The following is a 23,481-nucleotide window of genomic DNA, read 5'->3' as shown; positions in this document are numbered from 1 at the left end:
ACCCACTGGTTTAGAAGAATATTTGTCTCTTTGTCAAGGAAGAAAGTATCTTTTTTTTTCCTTAAAAAATATTTGAAATGATTGAAGTTGGTGCCTTTTGTGAAAAGCTACAGTTGCAAGGGAAATTCATTTCATTTGCACAAACCTCCTGACTCACCAGTAATGCCAGGACAATGAAATGTTACTTACCCCCCAGGAGCTCAGTCTTTGTGCCACCTGTGGCCATCTCTAGGCCACCAGTTGACTTCAGCCCACCCTCTAGAGACAGGAGCCAAGAGATCACTCTGTCTGTCTCTTGTCCACATACAGCAGTACAAGCCCATCACACCAGCCTCTCCAAGAAGGAATCGCCTCAGCAACCATGTGTGTGCACATGCATGTGCATAAGTGTCCAGCAAACATAACCATGCTCGAGAAACAAGTTATCCTACTGCTTTCAGTTTCATCTCCCTCATTTTACATCTTGCCTACCCATCCTCCTCTACATGATGACCCTCCAAGTAACCACACATTATAATGGTTTAGACCTGCCCACGGGGAGCAAGAGAACAGAGACTGAAATGTGTCCTCTCTGTTTTTAGAAAATGTTTCCTTTACCAAAGTTTGGATTTTCAGAAGGGCTCAGGGTCTTTACTGGGCTGGGGCTTGTGCACAAGTAGGAAGCTCCTCCAAGGCAAAACGGATGCCCAGGGGACCCAGGACCATGCTGCTCTTGGCCAGCACTAGCAAGCCCTGGAGAGAGGCCAGCATAGTCTCTAGGTTGCGGTCATGGCTGCGGACATGGTGGGGGAGGCAGGGGAACCCAGGACCTCACCTGGTACGTGTTGTCGAAGCTGTCGTACATGAACCGTGTGATCAGAGACGTCTTCCCGACTGCAAAACAACAAGAAGAAAGGGGTTCAGCTGTGGCATGCAAACTAGAATCCTCCAAACACATATCATGTGAAAAAAACAAACAAGGAAACAAAAAAGCCTAGAGGAAGGATGAAATTCAGAAACAGAAGCAGGAGCCAGACCCTCGGAGATGGACCCTAAGGTGAGGTGGCCAAGTCTACACTGGGTAGGTTATAGGGGAATACTTGCCAGCACCAAGCAAGAGGCCTCCCCAGTCTGGAGAATTCTCACCACCCGCATCCAGGTCTTCCCTGACCCCCAAGAGCACAAGTGAGGCAAGAAGCATATAGAAGAATCAGAGCAAGTATGTGCATAAGACAAGATGCTCCTCTTGCATGGGCCCATGGTCACCTGGAAATACTGCCTTGCCATTGGCCACAGGCTGGGAGGGAGGCATACTCTTTTTTCCCTATTCACTCAGCCTGGAACTAGTAAGGAGGTGGCTTTCCAAGGAACCAGGGTGCAGGGGAAGTTAATGGGCTATCCCCCAGTGTCTCTCAAGGGCAGGACTATTTTTTTGTAGTGTGTGCCTGACAGTCTATCTCCTCACAGAATGTTTAGCATCATTGGATCTTACCAGGTAAATGCTGACGGGACCGCCTTCCATATTTGCAAATACCCTCTAAGGGGCAGTAAACCCCAAACAAGAGCCACCTACCAGTATGGCTGAGAGAACCCAGGCCATTTCTTGGGAATTCCACAAATGCTAATTTCCCAAACTGTGTGGGGTTTGGCTTCTGACCTAACCCTGTGCAGGTCCCCTGGGGCCTGGCAGTGGCAGAAATGCCTATCGCAGGCAGCATTTCTAATTACCTGGGAGGGGAGGAAGGGTGACGAAGGAACAACTGTTGGGTCAGGCCCAGCATGGAGTGCTTGTCTACACTGTCCCATCAAGTCTCCGCCATGGGCCTGGGAATCTCCGAGGGGGACTGGCCCAGCTGAGCTTGGCTCAGAGGCCCTCCTGCTCTGGACTGCTAGACACAGGCAACCCTGATAGGGAAAGCAAAAGAGCCAGCACCTGAAGGTTCTCCCTCCTGCCTCTCCCTGACTCTTGGACGGGATGTCCACAAGGCTGGGCCTGCTGGGGTGGCTGGTCACTGCCCAGATGGAGCAAGGCAGCCCTACTTGGCTCCTCTGAGAAGGGTCCTTCTCTGGTTTTGAAGCCTTAGCCATACACCACAGAAGAGATGAGCAACCACCTTCCAAACAGCCAATATTTGTAAGGGAAAGGCCACCATCTTCTAGCCAGGAAGGACATCTGACACACTGTTTGGGGCAAACTGGGATGGCCCCATCTTTGACTCAGAACTGATTAGCTGAATTCCAATCCTAGCTGGGCTGCTGTTTGGCCCTGTCATTTTGAGGTGGTCACCATTCCTCTGGACCTCAGTTCTGCATTTTAAAATGGGTATAATAACCTCAAAGACTTCAAAGGGCAGTGGTAAGAATTAAATAAAAGTGCCAGCCAGGCATACAGGAAATGCTTAAAAGTAGAAGCAGATAGCAGGCAACTGAGATATTGAGACGATTTCCAGAATATCAGATTAAAAAAATACTACCACGGCTACTGGACTGACCTTGCCCATCGTGTCTCTTCATTTGGCCATTTCTGATTTGGATCCTTTGTAATAGAATTATAATTATAAGTAGAACACACTCCTGAGTTCTGTGAGTTGTTGTGGTAAATTATGGAACCTGAGGAGGGTCATGAGGGCCCCTCAAATTTGCAGCCTGTTGATCAGAAGTGTGGTGTCCTTGGGGAGTCCACTCGTGGTGGCATCTCAAGTGTGGGGCAGTCTCGTTGGGGGCACGCCCTTAAACCAGGGGTCTGATGCCAGCTCTGCCTGGTAGTGCCAGGTCCTGTACGAGCTGGCATCAGAATAGCCACATGTCTATTCTGAACCTCTCTGGGGTGAGCAGTAACACACCCACAATCTCTTCTAATCTTACTTGACAACTGTTAGGTATTAATCTGTTAAGTGCTTTCCAATTGCATTAAATCTCCCCTTAACTTTCACATGTAGGCGAGAAGTGGAGGCTTCCCCCATGGAAAGGCCTAGCTGCAAAATACTAAGGGGACCACAGAGTGAAACCCTGAGCCAGCAAGAGGCAGATGAAATCAAAGAGAAGGAAGACAACGCAGCATCCTCCTTTTCCAAGAGAGGGTGGAAAGTTACTGCCTCCTCTGGAAGACGGGGATCCGGGGCTCACTCGCTAGTGACTTCCCTAGGTAGTGACACATCCCATCTCACACCTGGGTGGGGGAGGGGCAAGCATCAGAGAGCAGGGTGGAGAGAAGGCAGAAGACACAGTTCTCTCCCAGCAAGGGGTGTTTCCCCGAGGCAGCTGAGCACACAGGGAAGAGGCTGTGGAATGGCAAAAAGCAACTAGCGCCCGGAGGGGCTGAGAACTTAGAAATCCCTGCAAGGGCTTCGAATGCCAACCCACCCCATCCCAGACCAGACAATAGCCACTGGCAGTGGATTAGAACCAGCTCGCAGGGTGACTTCCAGGTGGAGGAAAGCCCCAAGACAACAAATTGTTTATTGGGGCTGTGCAGGAGGAACGTTTAGGTGTGGGGTCCTGCTGGTCTGAGTGTTCCCACAACAACCATGACAGCACGTGCCTCCTGTATCTACTGAGTGTGTTCCAGGCACATGCCAGGAGCTGTGCCAGGTGCAGATTTATCTGATAACAGTGAGTGAACAAGAGAGACCAGACCCCTACCCACCTCAAGTTTTCAGGAGTTCTGTGCTTGCGGCAATCCTGCACAAAGCCCTTAACACGGTTTGGGGGGGGAGCCTCAACTCTGAAACAGGTGCTCACATCATCCTCATTTTATACAAGGGGAAATGAATTGACAGCTATTTGCTGTCAGGGTCAGACCGAGTGGGACCAGGCTGAGGTAGTCTGACCAGGGAATGAGCTCCTGTCCCTGACCCTCCTCAGCATCTTGGGGTCACAATGGGTCTCAGGATTTTGCCAGGTCATTGCTGCCACCACTATGGATGTCATGGAACTCTGGAAATGGCCCCACCAAGCCCTTTTCCTTGGGAACAGACAGAGGTGGGGGGGGAGGGCTTTTCTGCACTGAGGCCGTGTTTGACCCAATCTGGAAGGTCAGAAACTGGGAAGTAAGGGGGACAAGGAGGGGATCAGAATGTGAGGGTGAGCGGGCATGAACACCTAGGCCCAGCACCCCAACCAAGGCCTGGACTGAATGAGGGGTTCATTACTGATTTGCTGCAAAGGGGAATAATTTCTTACTATTCCTCTAGGTCTGCCTTTCTCATTTCTCAGAGCAGAAGCTCCCCCACCCTTCCCTGCCTCAGAGCTTCCCCAAGACCACCCATACTCTGTCCACGGGTGCCAGGATAATGTGGCTCAGATCCTCCACAACTGCCCTGGGTGGAAGGTATGGGAACCTGCGAATGGACAGCTTGCACCACCCACCTCCTTGGCCATCCTGTTCTCACAGTCTCCCCATGAAGGATGGCAAGACAGCTGCAGCCATCACCTGACAGGGCACTACCACTGGGCCAAAGCTGGGGGCGGCCTGAGAGGGGCAGCAGCATTGTGCATCCAACCAGCTCCTGCTCTCCACCGGCCCCTGCGGCCTCTGGGAACTGCCCTTGCCTCGCAGCTCTGTTCTCAAGGTCACACTGCCCCATATGCCTTCTGACTGCAGCTCTTGGACACCACTGCAGCAAAGCGGAGCTTTTTCTGAGGACAAAGATTCAGCTCCACTGGCAGGATTATATTAAATAAGCAGGTGTATTGTTACTGAGCTCTTCTCTCTGCTCAGGGCTCAGCAACATCTTCTGGTAGTTTAGTCCCATGTGATTAAGCAGGGAGATGCATTTTCAATCTTTCAACCAAATGAGGGTGAGGAAATTCATTACTGAGCATTTGCCAGAGGCTTTAGAAAGGAAACCCTATTACTGGGCTTCTACTTGGTGCCAGACAAGAAATGGGTGCTTAACTTGGGTTCGCTCATTTTATCCTCATTCCAATCCAACGAGTGAGCTATTGTCACCAAGGTCATAGAGCTGGCAAGCACTAGAGCTGGCATACAGACCCAGATCTGACACCACAGTCATGTCTCATGTGCAACACTGTACATGAGACACTGCAGGAGATCACAAAAGGCAGGGAGGGGCCCAGGTGGCTGGGCAGTCGGGGAGACCACAAGGAGGAGGCAGGACATTCATTCAGCTGTGGAAGGGTGAGGGTGAGAGAGAGTGGGTGTTCCAGGTGGAGGGAACAGTGTGAACAAAGGCACAGAGGCAGAGACAGAAAGCTCATGACAAGGGGCTGGAGGCAATAAGCCAGATTACCAGGGGGAGTGGAGGTGTGTCCAGGAGCCATGGGGTAGATACATTCAGAGCCTCTACATCTGAGTTTTGCCACAGAGAAAATGGAGCCCAAATAGTGTGTGAGGAGAGGGGTAAGTGTTCAAGGAAGTTCAAGAACCCACTGCCTGTTCAAGGAAGTTCCATGTGGCCAGTGGGTTGATTTAAACCAAAATCCATCTCTGGGGCCAGCTACGGAGGGAGGGAGCGAAGGGAAGGCAGAGACAGGCAACGCCAGAAGGGCAGGGAACACACCAAGGAGCATGGATTCTCTCCCAAGGGTGGTGGCCATTCCTGAAGGGTCTTAAGTAGACAGGTGGGGGGAACAAGTGTGGTACTTCCTAACTTCCATGATGGCCCACCACATATTCCCCATCCCACATGCTCTTTTTACCATGTACCACCAATGCTCTGTGTAGGGGCGAAGCCGGGTGAGCCTGTGACTATGGCAGAAATGTCCCTGTGACTCTCAAGGCTAGGTTAGGAAAGGTGGCACAGCTTCTGTCTGGAGTGCTTCCCCTCCCTCACACTCTGAAAGCTGTCTCTTCGGCCCAGCCACCATGCTGTGTGGAAACCCACGGCAGCCCACATGAGGGAGGACCACACAGACACCCACCTGACAGCAGCAGACCTGTGGGTGAGTGAGCCTTCCAATGACTCCAGCCCTCACCCTTGGAGACAGCCACTGATGCCCAGTGAACAGAAACACAGTTTCCCTGCCAGGATCTGCCCAAACCATAGATTCCTGAGCAAAGTAAACATTCACATTTCATATGCCACTAAGTCTTGGGGTGGTTTGTTATACAGCAGTAGGCCACCTTGGCAGGCTACCCACCTCTTTGAAGGCAAGAGATCTGTGCTTTAGGAAGAAAACTTATGCCGCTTTGGGCAGAATGGCTCACAGGGGCCAGACCGGGGGCAGCAGTCCAGTGACAGACAGCAGATCTCAGTTAAAACAGAGGCAGTGACACTGAAGAGAAACAGAGCTGGGGGTGGTGGGACCTAGTGACTGGTCAGATGCAGAGGGCAGCCCCGGATACCTCCTTGTCACCTGGCTTTGTGACCAGCAGATGATGGAGCCATTCCTTAAGCCTAAGCAAACTGGATGAGGAGCAAATACCAAATAAGTAAAATCACCTGGATTCAGGTCATCCATAAAAGCTGTCTTTAAAACTGTCAGGCCAAAGCACAGATATCAGCACTAAATTCAGAAAGGAAACCATTAAAAAAGAACTAATACTAATTTTTCAATCCCATGATTATCTAAGCTTATTTTTCATTATTGCCATGATCATTAAACAGTCATTTTCTTACCTGAGTGTGATTGCTGGCCCAGGAGTTTTGCAAGCCTATCTAGATGAGCTCAGTCCCATACACCCTGGAAATTCCACCAGTGCAGTGTAGACTGGATGCTGGCCCTTCACAATTAGCTACCAGCACCCACCTGGACCTCACTCCACCAGCCAGCCTCCCATGGGCTGCAGTCCCCATCTCAGTGGCCGATCCAAATAAATAGCTTTTTGTACATTTGGGTGGCTTCTAGATAGCTGCAGAGGCCTCTCTATGCAGTCAACAAACACCCACTGGGGGCTTACTCTATGCCAGGCCCGTGCTGCGCACAGAATTCACAGCGAGAAAACAGATGAACCCCTGCTTTTCCCAGCAGCCTTGCTCCAGTGGTGGAGCCGTTCAGGTGCAGATACCTAAAGTACGAAGTAACATGGGAGGGGCTACTGAGAGCCGAGGAAAAGGCAAGGCCGCTCTGCTGGAGAATTGCAGTGGTCTCCTAAAGGAGGTGGCCATTTGGGCTGGGTCTTGATTGATGGGGACGAGGCATCAGGGGGAACAGAGTCCCCAGGGGAGGGACTGGATGGAGCTAGAGACGTGAGCATAGAGCTGCCACGTGAAGCCAAAGTCTCCCAGGGCTCTGGGGTCAGTGCCTATGAGAACTCCTGGGTTTGGCTTGTGCCCAGGCTGAATGATAGTTGAGTGGGCCATAAGCCCCCCAGACTCTTGGTCTAACACTGTCTTCCTCCATGAAGGACCCCTCTCCTCCCTGTCATGTCCATGGTAGGTGTGGGTGTGGTGGAGAGATTCCGTGAGGGCCAGAAATGGGGCAGAACATGAGGCAGAGCAAAAGAAATTAGCTGGAGAATTTAGAAGGTCTGGAAAGACCTGGCAGAGCATGAACCACCCCCACGGTAGCCTTCTCGTGAATTAAGCCAGAACCTTGGCCCATAATCTTTTCTAGGCCACACATTCACATTTACCACCCACACCAGCTACAGGACACTGCTGGACAGACAGTGAGGTTCTGCCTGATCTTCCCTGGGTTCACAGAGCTAGGCCCAGAGTGGGAGGCAGGAAAGACCTGGAAGAAGCCCTTGCCATTTCTAGGCCACCCTGGCAGACCCATCTCTTTGATACCTGTGTTTTTAGGACAGCAGTTCCCACGCCAGGGAAAGGGCTTCTGCATCCTTGGCTCACTGCCAGTCCCAGGTCAGAGACTGTCTGCAGCTGTCTGTCAGAAGTGGTCCTCGGGATTGAAAAGGCAAATCTGCATCCCCAAGGCTGAGGCCAATAATAACCTGTTCCTAGGGTGGGCCCAGCTGACTCAGATATTCTGTCAGCTGAGTTTCCAGAACACAAGTGGGGAAAGCTGTATGAATGCTGGGAAGGGCCTGACTGATAAAGGGTGCAGTCCTTGCCCTGCAGCTAGGAAGGAGGCAAGGCCATCTGGGCCAATGTCCCTGCTCTTCAGGGGCCTGGGGAGAGGACTCCACTATTCCCTTGAATCTCCCTGCCCATAAGGTCCCCCATTTTGTCCTGACCATGGGGTGCACAGCTCCTGGGCCCTATGGTGATGAGAGGAACTGGTGAGACACCAGTTACATCTGTCTGATCCTTGTTTCCTTCTGTGCTGTTTTTACACAACAGAAAAGCCTGGTCTATCCTTCCTGCAAGGTTGACAAGCCTGGAGGGCTGGGGACCAGGCTTCCCACTCCACACCCGATCCTGCACCCTGTGTTCACAAAGGCAGCTCCAGACCAGGGCTTTGCCAGCTCCTACTGGAGCCCTGAGGGGCCAGCTGGCTCACTGTAGGCTAAATGAGGAAACGTGAAAAATCCCATTTCAAACCGTCCCCCCAAAGACTCAGACAGTAATTAAGAAATATGCAAAGCTCTTCATTGGACACTTTAATTAAGTGTGTTAATTCCCTCTGACAAAGGATGCTCAGCCACCTGGGCCTCACTGAGGGACCCAGGGAAGACAGACAGAGGAGGGAGGAGGAATTGGGAGGAGGCGTCGGCAGGACAGTGCTAGGGGTTGGTCTGGCTGAGGCCCTTCCTTATGCTCCAGTTGGCAACCTGACCTGTTCCTGACCCTCTCACTTTCCCCACTGTCCTCCACCCATCCCTATCCCCTCTGTGCAAACCCAGTGATCTTAGGGAAGTCTGCTCTGAGTCAGGGGCCACAGGGTGTCATCCACTGCCTCCCTCCCCTACCAACATACATCTCAGCTCTGCCACTCAGTAGACTAAGAGGTCACTATTCCAATGAGGTCGGGCTAGATGGTTTTGAAGGCCTGCTTCTACTTTGGAGCTGGTGACAAATGCTTACCAAGCCTGAAATACAGCTGGATGAAAGCACTAACACGGGCTCCTTTCCTGCTTGGCCAGAGTCCCTCTGGCCCTTGGGCTTTGCCAACCTTCAAACATTTCATCCCATCCCCACAACCACCCCCAAGTGGCCTGGAGCCCTGAGAGCCCAAGATGGGGCTGTGCTCCGGCTGTCTACTCTGTAAGGAGGGGCAAGGGGCCCTGGAGCCAGTGAGGGTGTGCTGGCATGGAGGGAGAGGCTGTGCTGTCTGGCATGTGACTGGTTACATACAAGGAGTGCCTGCATTTATGACAGCTGGGGTTAACCACCCCCATCTTTTTTCCTCCCAAAGGATTACTGGTTACTTTTGAAAATATAACTGTTTAAAATAATACTAGGATATCATAGCTATGTATCAATAGCAATACTGAATAGCCTCCCAATCTTTTTGAATACCCCTCCTATGTTTGAGGAGGTCCAAAGCCATCCCCCCCCCCCAGTATAGGAGCCTCTTTTGCAGCCATGTTATAGACACATGACCTAGGCTCTCCCATTGGACCCTCACATGAGACTCCACCAAAAATGACCAACATGAATCTAGGGGAGGGGGCTGGGACCCCCTCTGGGTCTGCATACAGAGGTAGCCCTGATGTGGGTTTGAGCATGAGCTCTTGCCAGTATCCAGCACAGGAATTGTGTCTCCCCCTGGACCAGTCCTGGTGTGACTCAGGCTGGTGCTCTGGGCCTAGCTCTCTGACCCTCCCAGAGACGCTGAACTTCCCAATCATTGCTCTAATACAGTTATTGTTGGCTTTGCTCAAATCAGCTGGATAGTGAGAGCAGATGTCTTTTGTTTCTAACTAAGAATTCTGAGAGAGATATAAGGCAAAAAATAAGTGAGCTAAAAAGAGAAGGCTGGAGTAAAGAGTTTGTTTACAGAAATACATCTTATGATATCTTACCCCAGCCAGGAAGTGAGACTAAGAAATTATCTGAGCTCCCTGGCAGTCAAAGCAAAAACAAGCAAGCAAACAAAACAACAACAACAACAACAAAAACAAACCAAAAAACAAAAAACACCCAAAACCAAAACCAAAATCATGACCAACTGTAAGATTCACAGCACTCATGAGAAAAACCAAACTAGTTGCAATACTGAGCTTTTTTAAGAATAAAAAATGTTCATTGATTTAGAGAGAAAGCATGTACACAACAGAGGGAGGGGCAGAGAGAGAGAATCTCAAGCAGGCTCCATGCTCCTCCACATTGGCAGAGACCAATGTGAGGCTCGATTCCATGAACTGTGAGATCATGACCTGAGCCAAAATCAAGAATCTGATGCTTAACTGACTGAGCCACCCAGGCACCCCAATACTGAGCTTTTTATAAGAGCTAGGCAGCATAAAGTTTTTGAAAAGAGTCTGGAGGGCAGAAATCATGAGGCAGAAATTTATATACTTATATAATCAACTGGATGACCATCACTGATGAAAATCAAAGATGCTAACCAGCCCCAATAACACCCCTACCCAAGTCACTATTCATAGTCATGGGCCCAGACCAGTGTTTCCTACAAATAAATGATTAAATGAAAAACCAAGGTCCAGGACTTAAGCTTATGATCAAGATGGAATAACAGGGACCAGATTTATACTCTCACTTGAAACAACTAAAATGTATACAAAATATATGAAATGATTTTCAAGACACTGTATAGTAAGCAATGAAGGACAGCAAACCCTAAGAGGCACAAAACAAATTATGTGAACCCCACAACTCAAATTGTTGCTCTGAGGATATTCTGGGCCATAGCACATGGAGGGTGGAGCCAGGTGGACTCCCTGAGTTGAGGAGACAGTGCTTAGAGTCCAGAGAAAACAATGAAGGGGAGTGCTATGCAAGGGCATGACTCATTCGGCATCACCTGAGGTCGCATCTGCCACACTCACATTTACACATTCCTAAGAGACACCACCTCTACCCTTCACTCAGTCTCTGCTTCCTCTCCTATAGTAGTGAGGTGGCTTGGTCGCCTGCAGCAGAATCTCATGGGTCTCTCTGCCTCAAGGCAGAAGCTAAAAGCTGGCCTGGGACAGAGGCTGGGGGGGATGGGGGAAAAGGCCGGGCCCCTGTTGTGTCGACTACATCGTGCATTTGCACACTGCTCTGCACAGTTCTTGCACATCACATCCAGCCCTCCCCAAGCTGAGGTGGATGGACGAGCTCTCCAGACCAGAACGCTGGCTAAGTGGCCCTTCTGCTGCATGATGGAGGCAGGAGAGAGCTGGGCTCTGCCCTCTTCTGACGTAAATGCGAGAGAACCAAGGTGGGAGGTTAGCTGGGCACTTTTTCAGGACTGTATTATCTTCCGATCTGGGCAGCAGCCGCAGTGCTTTGGCTGGATGTGGGGGAAGGGAGGGGAGACTTAACTGGAATCAGAGAACTGCTGGATCCTGGCGCTACAGGTATTCAATCATAAAAATTGACTAATTTTGGAGGAGCCTTTTTTCTCCCTAAAAAGAAACCTTCTCAGAGGTGCTCTCTACTCAGAGAAGAGCAGAACTAAACAAAGATCTCCTGGTCCCAAGACTTGACCCTACTCACAGCCGCCCGAGCTGGGAACTGCAGGGTCCCAGTGGGGCAGAGCCAACCTGACTCTGGGAGGGAGGAACAAAACTGCGTCTGCTCCTTGAAGCCCAGCACTGGAGCACTGGTGCTGCTGAACATCCTCTCTCATCCCCCAGGACAAGGTAAGAGCCCTTCTCTCCACTCCGGCTCTACCTGGCTGGCGGTCCTCAACCCTCCTCACAGCAGCAGCCACAGCCCTGGTTCCTCACCTTGTCCTCGACCCGAACACAGAATGGGTCCCCTCACTCCTGTACCCAGCACACACCAGTGCCTCCACGGGAACCTCCAGCCCTTCGTTCTATTTGGACAGAACCTGGGATGCACGGCACTGCCGCCCAGAGCTGCAAACCACCCTGGTTTTCCCAAGGCACCAGTACTGGCCCACAAGCCCTGTGACTGGCACACCTAGGTCCATCTGTGTCTGGTGAGAGCACGTCCCTTCCCCGTCTCATCGCTTCCATGGCTCTCCCTTCCCCATTCTGTTCTCCTAGCCCTCTCCCTTCACTGGATGGGGAAACAAGAAACACTTGTTCTAAATGCTTCACTTAATCTCTTCTGCACAGTGTTTACTCCCTGCTCATCAACAGGGTCAGAACAGAACGTTTTCTCCACGTCTTTCCGAAGTAGCACACAATCCTCAGTGGGACCTGTCTCTCGTGTGGAGGCCACCATCACAGCTCTTCAGTCCTGAACCAGGGATGGGTCTCTTGGTCCTGCCTCTGCCCCAGGGGTAGGGGCAGTGGAGGAACCAGAAGGGGTTCAAATGGTCAAAGCTGCATTGAGCTGCTTGTGGCCAGCTTCGGGGTCTATTTTTCTCCAGGCCAGCAACTCCAGGCAAGGGTGACACCTCTGCTGAGCACCAAGCAAGGGGATGGGTCTCCTTACCCACTGTGACCTCAGACGATTAATCTGGCACTGCTCAGAGGGGCCATGGGCAGTGACTAAAATGTGCTTGATTACTGACAATTAGGATATTCTTCACTCACTAGCCACACTGACAAAGGAATACCCAGCTGGGTGCTTAGTAACGTGCATGGGCACTGCCTGAGCAGAAGACAGGAGGGACAGGGAGCAGGGGTCACCAGGGCTTTGCAGGGTGAGGTTTCAGTCCTTGAGAACAGACCATGAGCTGACCCACGGGTGGGGGACTGCATCAACTGACCTGAACAGGCTGCCCTCTCTGGTCTAGGGCTGGGTTCAGGATGGCAGTCCCCTGCCTCTACTCTGGCTCCCTGGCTCTTGCCATTCACTTTTTGTGCAGCCACTTGAGGTTGGGTTTCTGTCTCCAAGTCAGGGAGAGGGGCTCTCCCTTATATAATGCTGCCCTCCCTCAAGTTTTCACAGGCCCCTAAGCTTATTAGGGAGCTAGAATTCATCAGAGAAGAGCAAGGGAATCCATGGGAGAAAGCAAAGACAGTGGATCAAGCATCTGTTGGAAGAGGAACCCAGAAAGGGAAGGAGTGATAAGAGGCTGCACAAAGGACCAGGGGAGCTCACGCACCCAATGACCAGAGAGGCAGGCAAGTTCACATACCCAAAGACCAGGAGGCTAGGGGTACAGTTATCTAATAACCAACCTGAGCAGGTGGCAGAGGGGAAGAGTCTGGAAGGGCAGCCAGCAGCCCTGGAGCACCCCTTTGGCAGACAGAAGCAGTCAGGGGACCCAGGGCATTGTGGAGGCAGGAAGGACAGAGGAGTTCAAGGAGGCCAGTTTGGGTACATCTGAGTACAGCATGGCCTTGTAAAGAAGGACAGGAGCCCCTCCCCTATGACCTTTCATTGCCCCAAAGTTTTCACCACATAGAGAAAGAACCAATAAAATCTATGTACCCAGAGGTCTAAATCTCAGAGCTGGAAGCTCAGGCTCACAAACCCTCCTCTGTGTTCCATTCTCTGACTGTTCCCTGCATGGCCTGGCTCAGGCTGCCTGCATCTCTTGCCTCCAATCGGGCCATATTCATCTTTGTCTTCTAATCCATGAGCATGTCCCTCCTTGGTCAAAACCACCCGGGGGTCCCCACTGCCTGCAGGGAAGACACAGACCCTGTGTGTAGAAGCAAGATTCTCTGAGGCCTGAACCTGCCCACTTCTCCAGGTTCAATGATTTTTTCTAACTATGCTCACGACCTCACCTCCCACACCTACGCCAGAGTCCAGTCACCTTGAACTACACCCAATTCCCCCAGAAGCTCCAAGCCCCTCCCAGCCCCCAACCTTGGCAAAGTTGGGCCCTCCGCTCAAGATGCCTCCCTTGTGTGCCTATGAATTCCCTCTCACTATGCAAAACCTCCTCTGGGAAGCCTTCCCTGACTCCCCCAGCAGGCCACACCCACAGCCTTGCTTGTGTGCTTTAACAGTCACATTAACACTGGCTAAGATTTATCACCTGCGTACCTCACCAAGCACTGTTCTAATCACAACATGGCAAAGCCTCAGCCCCTGTGGTCTACCCAGGCTGCACTCCTTGTCCTTGGGGAAGTTACAGAGCCGTGAAGATGAGGTGCTCTTCCTGGGAGCAGCTGTGGGGGCCCAGCAGAGCAAGGCTAGGTGAATCTGTCCCAATTCTGCTGGGACGGGCAGTGGAAAAATGCCAACCAGGGAGTCAGAGGCCTGGGAGCTCCTCCCAGTTAGCAGTAACCGTTCTGGGTCCTGCAATCTGTGCTAAAGCCTTTCCTTCTCCGAGACGCACTTTCTTCGTTTATAAAATGGGTACACAGCTCCACTCATCAGATCACAAGAATGTAGGCTATGCAGCTCACTACACAAGAGGACCAATGGGTGATTCTCAAAACCTCCACCCTACTTCTCTCTCATTCATCTATAAAAGGGGGGATTGCTGTCACTGTTTCATTAACAAAATTACCTATCACTTGAGCATTCACCGTGTGCCATGTACTGATGTATTAGATCTTCATGCAACCTCAACAAGGTAAGGATTGCCCTGCTGTCTGATGAGAAAAATGAGCACAGGGTGGTCCTGTTATATCCCAGCTCCACCCAGAGAGTGAGAAGTGGGGCTGGGGCAGAAGTGCAGGGCTTAGGAGCACCAGTAAGTGGTGGTGCTGGAGCAGGAGCTGGGGCTGGTCTGGTGATGCCAGCCCTTTCCCAGCCCTCTCTGCTTACCACACACCCACCTGGCTGCAGAAAGAAGTATCCTGGAGTAGGGGTACCTGGGAGCTGTCACCTGTTCTGCTGTCCTCACCAAAGGTTCTCGGTATGGAATAACTGCCCGCCAGCAGGGAGGGCAGGATAGCCCCATCCCGATTGCCTGGCAACCTGAGTCAAACACACTGTCAGAAGAGAGGAGCCACAGCGCCCTGGGGGCACACCAGGGAAGAGGGCCAAGAATGCCTCCCAGAAAAAGAGGTAGCAGACTGGAGAGGACTCTGCACTGGGGCTGTCCAGGGGAGTTTGGGGGGGATATAATTAGCAGAGGCCCTGATTACATGCCTTCATCTCTGCAGTTCCTCTGACCTCTCTAGCCAGCAGTGCAATCTCCAGGCTGAGAGTGTTACTGGCTTGGCATCATACCCTGAGCTAGCTGTGAATTACAGGACCAGAGTTAGAGCTCCATCAGCCTGAGTGGTCATCCATCCAGCAGCTTCCGAGGATATATTGAGAAAGCCAGAGAACACTGTGGGCTTATCCAACCACAGAGGCTGCTGGTGGTTGACCCCAAACAGAATCAGGGTCTCCAGGCCCTGATATCTCCAGGCCTGAAGGGAGGATGAGGCCAGGAGAAGGGTTACCCCAGAGCAGGTGGGAACCAGCCACTTAGTTTGATTGGTTCTTCCCTTCCTAGGATTTAGTTCTCAGCTAGAACCCAGATGACATCTTGTCCATGGTGTGCAGGACTGACTTGGGAAGGCTTTAACTGCCCCACATCCTCTCCAACCAACTCCCTTCAAACCACCCCAAATAAGCAGTTCATTCTATGTAAGAATGCAGTGTCTGATATGCAATCCAGCTCAATCACATTGGAGAGACTGCTTGCTTCTTAGAGCTATCCCCCTGCCCTCCTCTCTGCTCAGGGCCCCAGTGCCCTCTCACCAGCCTAAGGGAATCAAAGACCTCCTCCCAGCCACCCCCATGTTGTGATCCATTCCTCAGCAAACAGCTTGGCACATGATTCCCGAGGAGACATTTATGGCAGACCTCTTGTCTATAAGGCCTCAGTGTTCTGTCCTCTTTTCCCCACAACAGGGCCTGAGCCTGCCTTTGAGGCATGAGGTCTAACAGATCACTATGTGCTTCTCATAGTGACCTGGGTTCATGGACAATGGGTTCAAAGATTGGGTTCACACCAGCAGTAAGTCTGTGGCCATGACCGGCTCTCCCTGAACCCCTGTCTCCTGACATGCAAAACAGGGAGAATTTCACATCTATCACAGGATGCCGGAAAGAAAAGTGCCCTGTGTGGAGCCTAGGGCATAGAGTGTATTCTTAAATGCCATCTGAGGTTAACTGGAGGAAGAACACGGAAACCCAGGAAGGTTAGCTCCATTTCCCATCATCCTCTCCAAACCCTTAGAATAAAGAATCCTTCCTAGGTGTAGATGTGACTGAGCCATTCCCCAGCTGAGGATCCTCCACCAGCTCCCCACTTCCCTCAGAATAAAGCCCCAGCTCATGGCCAGCCTCTGTGACCTGCCCTCACACCTCATCTCCAGCCACAGAGGAAGCTGGGTGAGCTGGTTAACCTAATGCTGGAAGTCCCTTTCTCTGGGGGAAATCCCACTAAGGCATCATGCCCTTTCCCCAACTGTCCATCCAGCTCTTGGAAGAAAGCTGTGATTTCTATCACAGAACGCACACAACTGACGTCTTCCTTCTTCCCTGGCCCACTACCCACAGCAACTATGGGGCATCAGGTGGCCAGTGTTCTAATGCATTTCCTGGAAGTAACCTTCGCTTTTAAGGCTTTTTTCTGCCCTCAGGAGCAGGATATCATCTGTTTTTTCCTGGACCCTGCCCTGTCCCTTGGGTAGGTCCCCACCTGGGAACAGGTGGTGCCTGGCCCAGGACACGTGATTGAGTCACCTGGGCTCCCACTGGTCTTGTTACCAAGAGACCAGAATAAATCTGTTTTTCTACTAAAAATAAATCACTTCACCAAAATGACAAAGTACTCATAGCAGTGAACGTTTACTTTTAAAACAAGATCCCACTTAGTTTAGGTCAAAAGTTATGAAAATAAAAAGGAAAGCTGGAAATTTCAAGCCCTAAGATACAATAAAGAACCCCTAGGAGTTTGTAGGTGTTATGAATCTTTCTCCTTTCCTTCTGAGTCCCAAGCAGCAGAGACTGGCCTGTGCCTCAGTGCCCTCAGGCCTTGCCTGGGGCCCCATTGCCTGGGGCCCCATTTCCTGGGGCCTGTCTTTTTGGCTCTAACAAAGCTGCCCATCTCAACGTGAGTCTGATACTTCTCCCTGGCAACCTCCCCCATCTTCTCTTCTCTGTGCTGAGAAATGGAAAAGGATGATAGTGGACAGTTGAGAAATGCCCAGCACAGTTTTTCTAGCAGTTCACCTCTGATGTCTATGGATTTTGCTTTTTACCCTAATCTTTTCTCACCTTGATCAATGGTTCTGCCCAATAATTTCTTTAAGTCATTACATTAAGATCAGGCAGCACTGCACATTCAATGGTTCATTCATTCAGCAACAGCGGAAGACACAGAGTGCAAAGGACAGAGAGACTTCACAGCCTGGATGGGACACAGATGGTACCACCCTCAGATGTGCCCCCAAGGAGTTTGCAAGGTCAAGGTAACACCTACCAAGTTAAATATTCATTGGCTGAGTTTATGGATGTTATAAGTAAAAAAGGACAATGAGATTATTTTGTTGTATTTTAGTGGGATTCATTATAATTTGGGGGCTGCAAATGATAATAGGATCACAAAAAAGACGGTACTATTACATCTGCATAGCCAGAACATAATCTAACGGTCTCATTTCTCTCTTCTGGTTAGTTCTCTTGTCTCTGACCCTTAGCATGGAGGGTGCCACGTTTGTCTTCTACCAAGTACAGGTTAATTCTCATCATGGCGTCTCATCTGATTTTCTCATCTCATGCACACCTTTTTAAACAAATAAAGCCAACATTCTGGGCCCACATCCAAGGTACCCCGCTATCATTCCAGACACTGAGGAAAGGAAGGAAAAAAGTGGGAGGACCAAAAACGAGATCCAGAAACTGAGGAACAGAGCAACTGGATTTATGCCCAATCTCACAGTGAGCTCTGGCAGCATCCCATTTGGGCATATCCCTTCCTTCCCACCTCTGGTGGCCTTACTGCTTTCTCATATTTCTTTAGAGAAGGTGGTGGGGATGAGAGTCCCTTGAGAATTTCACCTTCTGTGAGATGTACTATGGGTTGGGCACAACCAAGGCTAAAGGCTTCAACCCAATGTGAAAGATTTTTAAGTGTTTCTGGTAAAAATCTCCTAGCTTGAGAAAGCAGCAGGTGTCAGGATGAAGAATCTTGCTTCAAACTGCCTTGACTCCCCTCACTTTTAATCTACTGATGGACCATCAGTAAATATCAAACAGTGAGGATAATCTCATCATTTTTAAATCCAGATATTTAATGAGCAAAAGTCTCCTGCAGATGGGGAGAAGGGGAAAGGAACTAAGATCTAGTCCTCTCAGGTGCTTAAATTCACGTTTGAGGGGCTTAAAATTCAGTTAGGGGTTTTGTTTCTTAAAAAGCTAATAAACATTTAAAAATCCAGAATAACTGAGACAACAGACAGGTCATGGGGCAACATGTGATAGTTTTTTTAAAAATGCTCAGAAAGAAACCAAAGCTACTCCATGGTGAGCGCCCAGGTGGGCTGGGCACAGCAGAGGGAGGGGATCTGGGAGGTGTTGGAAAGGAGACATCGGGATGGGCTTCACATACAATCCCCAGGCCAACAAAGGGCGCCCTATGTGGTTATGGGTGGTGTGTGGTGGGAGGGCAGGGGTCAGGCTGAGCCAGGCCTTGGGAGGGGCAGGGGGAGCCCTTCAGGCAGTGGAGGGGCACTGAAGACTCCTTAACCCAGAAGAATGGGATGACAGTCGGGGATAGCCTCTCCTCAGCACTGGCAAGCCAGACACTCTCATCCTCTTGCCCCCCACCCCCACACACTTCTTCTCCACAGCAGGGAGAACAGACAAAGCTCCCTCGAGAGGGTGGGCCCCTCGCAAGTCCTACTCCCTGTACTCAGCCCACCAAAGGAGCACCAGCCAGTTGCCTATAGAAGCATCTCCTCCTCTGAAGCTTTAGAAGCCATCTCTGACACCTGCCGACAAAGGTGGGTGGGACGCCGTGCTGTGTGCTTCCATAGCAGCTGTTCTCTTGTCTTCGCTTGCACAGACCTTTACTGTAATTATATCCACAAATGTCTGAAGTCCCCAGTGGACCATAAGTTCCGGGAGGCAGGGATACACTCAAAGGCCTGACTAAATAAATAAATGGATGATGGAAGGAGGAAAGGAGAGAGTGATGGGTGGGGGTGGGGACAGGGATGAGTGAACAAATGACTAAATGGCCAAAGCTGTGTGCACAGTCACTGTGTTGTATACTCTGAGAATGCCATTCCCATCATGCTCACTGTGATGGCACCTCCAGAGCACAACTGCCAGGGAAAGGACAAGGAGAAGGCAGGTCAGAGAGAGAAGCTGTCCTGCTGGCCTCAGCCTGGGAATACAGACCCAACTTGTGGTGTCCCTCAATCTTCCTGCTTTGGCATGAGGAGTCAAAGGGAAGGGAGATCAGAAGAGGCCAGAACACCCAACAGGCATATCCCACATCCCTAGTCCCCACCACACACCCAGATGCACTGAAGGAAGCCTAAACCCCCACAGAATGCCGTCTGAACTTAGGAGGAAGGCATGTGTCCCCCAGGCCCCCTCTCTTTCCTAAGACACCTGCTCATGCCTCTCTTCTCTGGATGTCACCAAGAGTCGCAGTTGAGATTAGTGTGCCTCGCCCTCCACACCATCCCCTGCCACTGCCATCAGCACAGGGGCATGTGCCTCGCCCTCCACACCATCCCCTGCCACTGCCATCAGCACAAGGGCATGGCCAAAAGGCCCAGAGAGAGCCATCTGAACACCAGCAGCATTGCACAGCCTTCCTACTGCAAAGAATCTACTCATTCTAGATCCACAGCACCCTTTCCACAACCCCACGCCCTGCCAGATTGACACAGACAGCAAGCCTGTAGTCCATGGTCCAGGGGACAGCGTCATTCTGCTGCCAGGAAGTGGGCTCTCTCCTGGGCTGAGGTGTTCTCTCTAGAGTGGTTCCTTAAGGTCTTCCCACTCAAACCAGGTCCTGGTATCTTTGAAGGCTTGATGCCCTCTTGGGATTATCTATTTCAGGGTGTTCTTCTCATCACTGGGCTCCAGGTTGGGTACTCCTTTTTGGAATCTAGCTGTCCTCATCTACTGGTCTAGGGAGATGCCACCACTATACCAGGCACAGGAAACAAGGGAAGGCCACATCCCTCCAGCCCTTTCCCCTGGCCTCTATCCAAGGGAGTCAGCTCATATAGGAAGACCCATGCATGCTCCTCTAGAAGGCTCTGTCAAGCTCAGCTGGCCCAAGTGTCCCAGGTATAGAAGGTGAGGGCCTCCGAGGTCACATAGAGAGGGAGAGCCAGGGTGGCAGGAGGGCCAGACCTCAGGGGCTCCTTGCACTGCAGAGACTGCAGTGGCACAAAGGATCAACACACACAAAACTGTGTGCAGGCCAGACAGAAGCAACGGCTATGAAGGCAATCCCCCCCCATCCCATCAGGCTCAGGGATGCATATGATCCCCACCTAACTTGGGGGGTCCCAAAAGCCATGCAGAATACAAGGTACACAACCCACTAATGATTTACTCAGGGCTTCTCAGGGCCCTAGGGATCCCAGCCAGAAGGAACCAGAGTAGCCAATAGCCAAACTCACTGATGGCAGTCTTTTGTCTCTAATGACTGTGTTCCCAGGGCCCACAAACCCTGCCCCCAACCAAACAGCCCAGCATTCCTCCCAGGTCACCTAACCCAGCCACAAGTCTGGTCAGAGAATGGCAATCCTCACCTCAACTCTGGAAGGCTCCCCAATTCTTTGTTTCCCCAATTCAAGGTCATCTTGATTCCCAACATTTAATGATTGGGAACAGAAGATGTGGTTTCTAGCCCCAGAAGTGCTAGCAACACACCGATGGGGGCTCTCTCTCTCTCCAAGCCCTCCCCACCCCTGGGCTCAGAGTTCTAATCTACACATGCAAGGTGGGGGCTCTATCTCTAAGGCCCTAAACTCTCATTTCTGTGATTTAGGAACAAAGGGGGTTTGCAAGGCTCCTCAGGGACCTCAACCCATAAGAGATTCTGAGTGAGTCCAGAGTTTTCACTCAAACTCACAAGAGACAGTCTCATCAAAGCCCTGGTCCTTTACTGAAGCAAGTTCAGACTTGGAATAACAAATGTTTCTTGAGAACCTACCAGGGTCCAGGCCCTTTGAGAGGCACAGGGGAAACACGGAGGAGGAAGAGAAGTGCCCTCAAGCAACCATTTCAGAGAGGCAGAAACTGAGGCTCAGAGAGGCCTCAAACTCTGCTCAAGGCAAACCACGTAGGAATTCAACTCCCAGGATGCCTGATCCCTTCAGAGTTCTCTCCCAGGGCTCCAGGCTGGGTAAGATAAGCACTGGGATGTGAAGACCCCTGAAATCCCTGCAAGCATGGGAAAAGTGAGCTCTGAAACTGGACTCTATTAAAATCAGAAACTCAGAGTCCAGGACACAGGACTGGCTGGCTCAGTTGATCTTGTTCTGAAATGCCCTGCTTGGCCCCAGGATGCACCCCCGTGTTAGGGTCTGACCATGTCTGACATCCTTCTCTCAACCATCCATCCCAGGTAATCAGCAGCAACACAGGAGACTGCCATGCGACCTTCACAACCCACATGTACACACACCACAGTAGCACTGTTTCCTGAGCCCACAAGGTCCTCCTAAGGTTGCCTGTGTCTCAGCTCCTTGTACAGACAGGCAGCAAACCAGGTGAACTGGACTGGTCTGCAAAACAAGAGCTGGGGGTGCTGTCCCCAGCAACCACGTTCTTCCTGAGGTGAGCTGGGCAAGGCCCAGCCTGCGCCTCTGCAGCCCCAGGGAAGAGGCCTCTGGAGAGGTGCACTGAGAACCACTCCTTCCTACAGGTGTCAGAGGGGTCCACACTCTTCACTCTGGTCGTCCCACCCTGGGGCCAACCCGGGTTTCAGAGATACTCTCCCTGGGGAGGCTGCTGGGCGGCAGGGAAGCCGTTTGTCTCCTTCCCCCAACCCCCCCCCCCCCCCCCGCCCCTGGCCGGCTGCCACGGTGACCTCCCCTCCCCCAAGACTGGCGGTGAGCTGGGAGGTGGGGGTGGGAAGCCTCCTCCGCCGACAACGCTCTCAGGAGGGGTGCTGGGAAGCCAGGCAGGGCGTGTCGCCTGGTCCTTTCTCTGCCCAGCGCCAGGCTTCGCCGCCTCTTGGTGCGCGGCGCCCTGTACCATCCCCCAAATCGGCCTCGCACCAGGGAACCCTAGCTGTCCTCGCCCAGACCCTGAGCCCGAGAGACACTAACGCACGCTGGCACAGGGCAGCGTCTAGAACCTTCCGTGCTCAGTCGGACGCAGGCCAGGGGAGGTAGGCGCCCGGTTCCCCTACAGCCTGCGCCCGCTCCTTCCACAGGAGACAGGTGTTGGCCTTCCTCCGCGGCCCTCGGCTCCAGGGCCCGGACGTGCCCGTCATTAAACATGGGTCCTGCAGGGTCCGCAGGAAGCCCTCGGACCAGACGCCGGCCCCGCCTCGTTCTCCGAAGAGGGGCGCCAATCCTCCCCCGGCCCCCGCGGGCACCCCTCCACCTGCGCGGTCGCCCGCAGCCGGTGCCGCAGTGCGAGCGAGCCGGCGAGCCCGGCGCTTTCACGCCCCGGCCGGCGCCGCCGAGCTAGCCGCCGCCCTCCGGCCCCCTGCCGCGCCGCACCGGCCCCGCAGCTCTCGCCCCGCACCCCACCTCCCACCCTCACTCCCACCTGGGGCCCAGCGCCCCCTCTATCCCTACCCCGGGCCCCTCCCCTGCCTGGCGCCGCCCGAGCCAGCCTCGACCCCCACATCCCCATCCCTCCCCTCCGCCCGGGCTTGGAGGGGCCTTTCCGAGCCGGCGCCGGGGCCCTAACGGGGCGGATGATTTGGCGGCAGGGGTCGCCTCGGCGCGGCGCCAAGCCAAGAGAATAAGCGGGGTACTTACCGCTCTGCTCCCCCAGGAACACCAACTTGAATTTTCTCAGTGGGTTCCCAAAATCTCCCCCTGCGGACATGGTGCTGGCAGCCGGGCCGTGCAGGAGGAGGAGGAGAAGCGAAGGAGCAGGGAGGGAGGAGGAGGGCGAGGGGAGGCGGCCGGCGGTGCGGGAGCCGGAGGGGGAAGGGCTGGCTGCGCGCGTCCCTGACTCCCCAGCTGCGTCCCGGCCCCGGCCTGCGGCTGCGTGTCCGGCGGCGGCGGCGGCGGAGGAGGAGGAGGAGGAGGCTGGGGCTGGGCTGCTGCGGGCGGCGCTCGCTGCGGTGCGAGGGGCGCGCTCTGGACGCCCGAGGCGCGGCGCGGACAGAGAGGCGCGGGCGGAGCGGGGCGCAGGGACGGCGCGCGGGGCGGAGGAGCGCTCTCTCGAGCCGCGCGCCGCGGCCCCCTCCCGTCTCCCTCCTCGGTCGGCGCCTGCGCTCTGCGCGCTCCCCAGCCTCTGATGTCATGCGGGGCCCGCGGCGCTGCGGGGCTGGGGGCGTCCGCCCGCCCACCGCGAGCCCACACTCGGCGGGAGAGAACCGCCTGGCCCGGCCTCCGGGGAACCCCCGGATCGGGCCGTCTCTCCTTGCCCCACTACGTCTGTCTTCCCCACTCTTAACTCTGCCCCTCCTTTGAATCCAGAAAAATGACAGGAGAAACTGAGAAATTGTCAGGGGACGTTTGTTTCTGGTCTTTCAAAACCTAGATGCCAGTCC

The 23,481-nt window shown here is 52.8% G+C and overlaps 1 protein-coding gene across 1 annotated transcript in view; it reads right to left on the bottom strand.

Annotated features, from left to right (window-relative positions):
• The window catches only part of RAB6B (RAB6B, member RAS oncogene family), a 56,357-nt gene extending 33,193 nt beyond the window's left edge, over positions 1-23,164 (bottom strand). Inside the window, exons 1-2 of the mRNA XM_049629803.1 lie at positions 22,739-23,164; positions 815-873 (exon numbers count right to left, since the gene is read on the bottom strand). Coding sequence (XP_049485760.1) covers positions 815-873; positions 22,739-22,808 — 129 coding nt within the window. The 5' untranslated portion in view covers positions 22,809-23,164. The remainder of the gene's footprint in view (positions 1-814; positions 874-22,738) is intronic.
• Between the last annotated feature and the right edge of the window lie 317 nt (positions 23,165-23,481).

This window comes from Panthera uncia, chromosome C2 (genome assembly GCF_023721935.1).
Source record: "Panthera uncia isolate 11264 chromosome C2, Puncia_PCG_1.0, whole genome shotgun sequence".
Taxonomy (NCBI): domain Eukaryota; kingdom Metazoa; phylum Chordata; class Mammalia; order Carnivora; family Felidae; genus Panthera; species Panthera uncia.
Note: the sequence above shows the minus strand (reverse complement) of the source record. Positions and strands in the feature narration are given on the sequence as shown.